Consider the following 5713-nt stretch of genomic DNA (forward strand, 5'->3'; position numbering starts at 1 on the left):
CTATAAATCGATTTATATTCTCTCTTTTCTAGTAATTTATTATTGTATACTGATTTACTTACTTGTAACATTTACTTACTGTTTTTGTTAATCACATTTCCAATATGGATTTATCGATTGAACTTTTTAAAATTGGTTAAAAAATTTTATAGTATTAATTTACCCCTAGTGCCATTACGACAATCAGTTAATTTCATAAGTATAGAGATCCTAATATTATTTTTTAAAGTCTAGGACTGGGATGCTAACTATAGTTAACTATAGTCCATAATCCGTAATTATCCCTCAAGCTCGTTCTTATTAGTCCGTCGAATGTTTGATGAAATGCCCCACCGAGATGTCATTTCGTGGACGGCCATGATCTTGGGCCATGCCTCTAACGGGTGCCATGAGGACGCTTTGGCCACCTTCTGCCGCATGATGGCTAGCGCCGTTGCCCCAACCGATACCCAATATCCAGTGTGCTAACGGCATGCCGAGGCCCCCAGTCACACCGTGCCGGCGTAAATGTGCATGGAATAGAGGTGCGCGGGGCATCAATAACGGAGCCTATGTGGAGAACTTGTTGCTTGACCTATATGCGTCATGCAACACTGAGACTGTGTTCAAGGATATGATGAATCGTACAGTCGGCTCATGGATTACTATGATCGCTGGCTATACCCAGATTGGCCATGGATACACTAGACTTCTGCTGTTCAAACAGATGATTCCAGTCTGCACAGAGACCTTTTGATGTGACAACTTATGGGTTGACAATTGTATCTTTATTTTCTGAAGCAGGAATGCACCGAGTTGAATGCATATACATGTTCGATCGCAATCCACGCGTGCAGTTCAATTGGCTGGGCATGATTAAGTCTTCCAGTCGCCAATTCCTTGCTGCACATGTACTCCAGGTGCATGAACATCTCGGAAGCAAAGTTCTTCGTTGGTATATTGTGGCGGCCAGACTTTGTACTCGCTAGTAATTAGGTCATTCGTACTGATGACGTATGTGGCTCAGATGGGCGATAGATTGAGTTGTGAACATGATGATTCCATCGAGAAGAACCTTTGGAGATAATCCTCCCCAGTCAATGAACGATGGTTCGGCGAATAACTCCGAGCCTTTCATTTCCTCTTCTAGGACGAAGAAGCTTCCATCCCTTCCGGTTTCAGGATCCAAATCGACCGCATCTCATTTCCGTAAGTTTCCAAGAGCCAACCGACCACATCGGAGGGGCCCATTGCTTCTACCAAGCCCAGCCCATGACTGCCCTGAGCCTCTCTCCCGTTACAGCCACCAATGTCATAAAACACCTTTGCCGTCAGAGCTCGTTCGCGTTGGCCCGCCGATTGTTCGATGAAATGCCCCACCGGGACGTCGTTTCTTGGACGGCCATGATCTCGGGTTACGCTTCCAACGGGTGCCATGAGGACGCTTTGGCCACCTTCTGCCGCATGATAGCTAGCCGCGTTTGTCCCAACCGATACACGATATCCAGTGTGCTAACGTCATGCCGAAGCCTCCAGTCAAGCTGCGCCGGCGTAGCCGTGCATGGAATGGCGGTGCGGTGGGGCATCGATAACGGAGCCTATGTGGAGAACGCGCTGCTTGACCTGTATGCGTCGTTCGGATGCATCGGCGACGCTGAGGCTGTATTCAAGAATATGACGGATCGTACAGTCGTCTCATGGACTACTATGATCGCTGGCTATACCCGGATTAGCCATGGAGACACTGGACTTCTGCTGTTCAAACAGATGATTCAAGTCTGCACAAAAACCTGCATTGCACGCAATTCTTGTAAGGTGTTCGACCTTTTGACGTGACAACTAACGGCTTGACATTTGTATCTTTGTTTTCTGAAGCAGGAGTGCACCGAGTTGAATGCATTTACTTGTTCGATCGCAATCCACGCTTGCAGTTCAATTGGTTGTGCAACAACCGGTCAGCAACTCCATGCATTGGCGTTGAAAACCAGGCATGATTCAAGTCTTCCAGTCTCCAATTCCTTGCTGAACATGTACTCCAGGTGCATGAACATCTCGGAAGCAAAGAAGTTCTTCCATGAAATGCCTCGAAAGGACCTGATTACTTGGAATGCCATGATTGCCAGTCTCGAGCGGTCAAACTCACATGAAGCTTTGCTACTGTTTCTCGAGATGGGATCACAGAACATGCAGCCAACTAGCTTTACCTTTAGTAGCGTCGTAGCGGCTTGCGCAAACATGGCAATTCTGAACTGCGGACGGCAAGTTCATGGCGCTGCAATTCGAAGAGGCCATCAAAGGAACCTCCAAGTAGCGAACGCGCTCATAGATATGTATGCCAAGTGTGGAAGCATAGGCAATTCGAGAAAGGTCTTCGATGAAATAACTGAGAAGGATTTGGTAACATGGACATCGTTGGTGATCGGATGTGGGATGAATGGATATGGAGCTGAGGCAACCGAAATCTTTGATGAGATGATTAGTTCGGGTGTTCAACCTGACCAAGTTTTGCTTATGAGTGTAATCAGTGCATGCAGTCATGCGGGACTGGTAGATCAAGGATTGAGGTACTTCAGCTTGATGAACATCGAGTACAATGTTCCTCCTAATAGGGAAATCTACGGGTGCGTTGTTGATCTTCTTGGCCGAGCTGGAAGAATAACGGAGGCCTATCAGCTGATAGAAACAATGCCTTTTGAACCTGATGAAACAATTTGGGGAGCACTGCTTGGGTCTTGCAAGATGCACAAGAATGTCTATTTGGGAAGATTGGCTGCTCAGAAGATCTTTGACATGAGGCCAAATGAGTCGAAGACATACGTCTTGCTCTCGAATATATATGCAGCTGGCAGGGCATGGGGAGATTTTGCAGAGATGAGGAGATGTTTGAGAGAGCAGGGGAATAAGAAAGAGGCAGGAATGAGCTGGATTGAAGTGAGGGATGAGGTACGTGGCTTTGCTTCCGGTGACAGAAGCAGTAGTCCACATATTGTTTTGGTTTATCAGACACTGGAAGAGCTGATTCAACACATGAACCAAGATGGATGTGAATCAGATTCGCATTGGGTGCTGCATGATTTCTCAGGAGTAACATGAATTATTTGGTAGAGACATACAAAGCGCTTCAGCAAATTCTCTGATGAGTGTAACCATGTTGCAAAATTTCTTCTACACTAAAAACATTTTCTTGGAGCAGCAAATTGGATTAATTTTATGATTTGTCAAGCTACAAAACATGTTCTACATAAAAATAAATGGTTATGAGAAGCAAATTGGATTAATTTTATGATTTGTCATGCTACAAAACATGTTCTACATAAAAATAAATGATTATGAGAAGCTGTTGTAATCTCGGATTTTGATAATGAAATCAATTGATGAATTAATAATCTAATCCATGTGTTAAGAAAAATGATATAGGATAAACTATAATCCTGTAAAGTAAAACAATTAAAGAAGAATCAAATGTTGGGTTGGAAGAATCAGGAGATACACCGAAGGTTCGGATGATGCATCGGAAGCTCGTCGGGAGTTCGTTGAAAGCTCGCCGGAAGATCACTACGAGTGCGCCGAAAGTTTCATTGGAATTTCGGATAAACAATCGACGTGCCAGATAATTAGGATTGCTTACATTGTAATTGTTTAGTATTAAATATCGTAGTTAGGTGTCAATTTAAGTTAGTTTGGGAGTAACCCTACTAACTCAATTATGGGTCAATTGAGCCAGAATTTGGGCTAAATTGGGTCTATTGTTTGGTCCAAGCGGTGGCACCACCTGAGGCTCAGCCTCTTAAGTAATTTGGGTGGTGGTACCGCCTAGACTGGGCAATGGTATCACCAACAATTAATACTGCCAAGCGGTGGTACTATCAAAGCTTAGTCTCCGAGGCTTTATCAGGTAGTCGTACCGCTCAGTATTAGTCTACAGGTGGTGGTACTGCCCAGTACTAGCAGAGGTATCGCAAGTACCCTGAAAACCTAAGACGAGATAAGTTTTTGCTCCATTTTCAAGTCATTTAGGGCATATAAATATCTCACTCTTTCCTGCATAAAAGAGTTTGAAAGTGTGAACAAAAGTATTGAGATTTTGAGTTGTAAAAGTGTTAAAAAAGTAGGAAGTGTCCTCCTCCTCCTCCTTTAGTTTTGTGATCATTCTAAGAGAGGTATGAAGCTTGTAAAGATTGCCTCCTAAACCTGTAAAAAGGAGAAAGAGTTGTAAGAGAATAGTTGGTCTTCGCCTATTGAAGGAACACCGTTAGTGAATGTCGGTGGCCTCGACGAAGGAGGAATCAGGAGTGGACATATGTCACGACGACCAAACCACTATAAAATTAGTGTGCCTTCTCCTCTTTGCTTTTTTCCTTTATATTGCTTACTGATTTGACTGTTCACTCCACTTGATACTTTCTCTAAGTTCAAATGTATTTTCGATATGATTTTATCAAAATGATTTTTTTAAATACTTGACGTTTTTACGTAAGCACCAGTTCACCACCCCCCCCCCCAAAACGTAAGCACAAGTTCACACACGCCCCCCCCCTCTTCCCCTCTTAGTGCTGATTTCGATCCTAACAGTTGGTATCAGGTCACCCAAGAGAAATGACTTTTACCGACAATCAAGAGGGTCTTTCTATCACTCGTCCTCCTTTGTTCAATGGGACGGACTACACCTATTGAGAAACTAGAATGAGAATTTTCTTACTTTCTATATATTTTGATTTATGGAACATTATTGAAAACAATTTTAAAAAGTCTTCCAAAGTAATGAATGAATTAAATGATTTGGAAAAGAAGACTTTCTCTTTGAATGCTAAAGCGATGAAAGCTTTGTTTTGCACTCTTGATAAAAATAAATTTAATCAGGTTTCTACATGCAAAACTGCACATGACATTTAGTATACACTCGAAATGACACACGAAGACACAAGTAGGGTTAAAAAGTTAAAAATTAATCTTTTGGTTCATGGCTATGAGTTATTTTGTATTAAACCAAGCGAGACCATTGGAGACATATACACTCGTTTTACATATGTCATCAATGGTTTAAAAGCACTTGGTAAAAGTTTTTCTAATTTTGAATTTGTTAATAAAATATTAAGACCCCTTCTAAAAAGTTGGGATACTAAAGTAACGATAATACAAGAAACAAATGACCTAAATAACTTTCTGCTTGAAGAACTTATCAGGTCTTTGATGACCTATGAAGTGACATGTATAACATATGATGAACTTGAGAACAACCTTACAAAGAATAGGAAGAAAATGACACTTAGAAGGAACAAAACAAAATAAGACGCTAAGAAAAAAATAAATTAAAAAAGGACCAAATAATCTACTATGAATTCAAGAAGTCTGGGTATTTCAAAAATGAATATCCCTATGTGAAGAAGAAGCTAACAAAGAAAAAGAAAGTACTAAAAACTACCTATGATGACTCAAGTGCATCTGAAGATGAGGAGCCTACTAACAAAGAAGTTGCAAATTATACATTAATAACATTTGACAACGAGGTATGTAATTCAAACGAATATTTTTTATCTTATGATGAATTATTTAATGCCTTTAATGATTTATTTGATGATATTAAATTAGTTAGTAAAAAGTATAAATTATTAAAAAAGGAGCATTCTTCTTTTGTTAGTGCTTTAATAAATTAAAAAATGAGCATGATAATAGTATATTAGCTCGTTGCACTATGTGTGAAGAGATAGATTCACTTAAGAAAAAAAATATTTTA

General features: G+C 40.9%; 1 protein-coding gene across 2 annotated transcripts; it reads left to right on the forward strand.

The window, feature by feature from the left end:
• The first annotated feature begins 514 nt into the window (after positions 1-514).
• LOC135624198 (putative pentatricopeptide repeat-containing protein At1g56570) lies at positions 515-3257 on the forward strand. Of its 2 annotated transcripts, none has more exons than XM_065127605.1 (2): positions 515-1755; positions 1855-3257. In XM_065127605.1, exons 1-2 carry the CDS (start codon positions 1087-1089, stop codon positions 3070-3072), a joined length of 1887 nt encoding a protein of 628 aa, XP_064983677.1. In that variant the 5' UTR covers positions 515-1086; the 3' UTR covers positions 3073-3257. The 2 variants fall into 2 exon arrangements, with proteins under 2 accessions (XP_064983677.1, XP_064983678.1); XM_065127606.1 differs by having other exon boundaries at positions 1858-3257.
• The last annotated feature ends 2456 nt before the right edge of the window (positions 3258-5713 follow it).

The sequence above is a fragment of the Musa acuminata genome, chromosome BXJ2-10, assembly GCF_036884655.1.
Source record: "Musa acuminata AAA Group cultivar baxijiao chromosome BXJ2-10, Cavendish_Baxijiao_AAA, whole genome shotgun sequence".
NCBI lineage: Eukaryota > Viridiplantae > Streptophyta > Magnoliopsida > Zingiberales > Musaceae > Musa > Musa acuminata.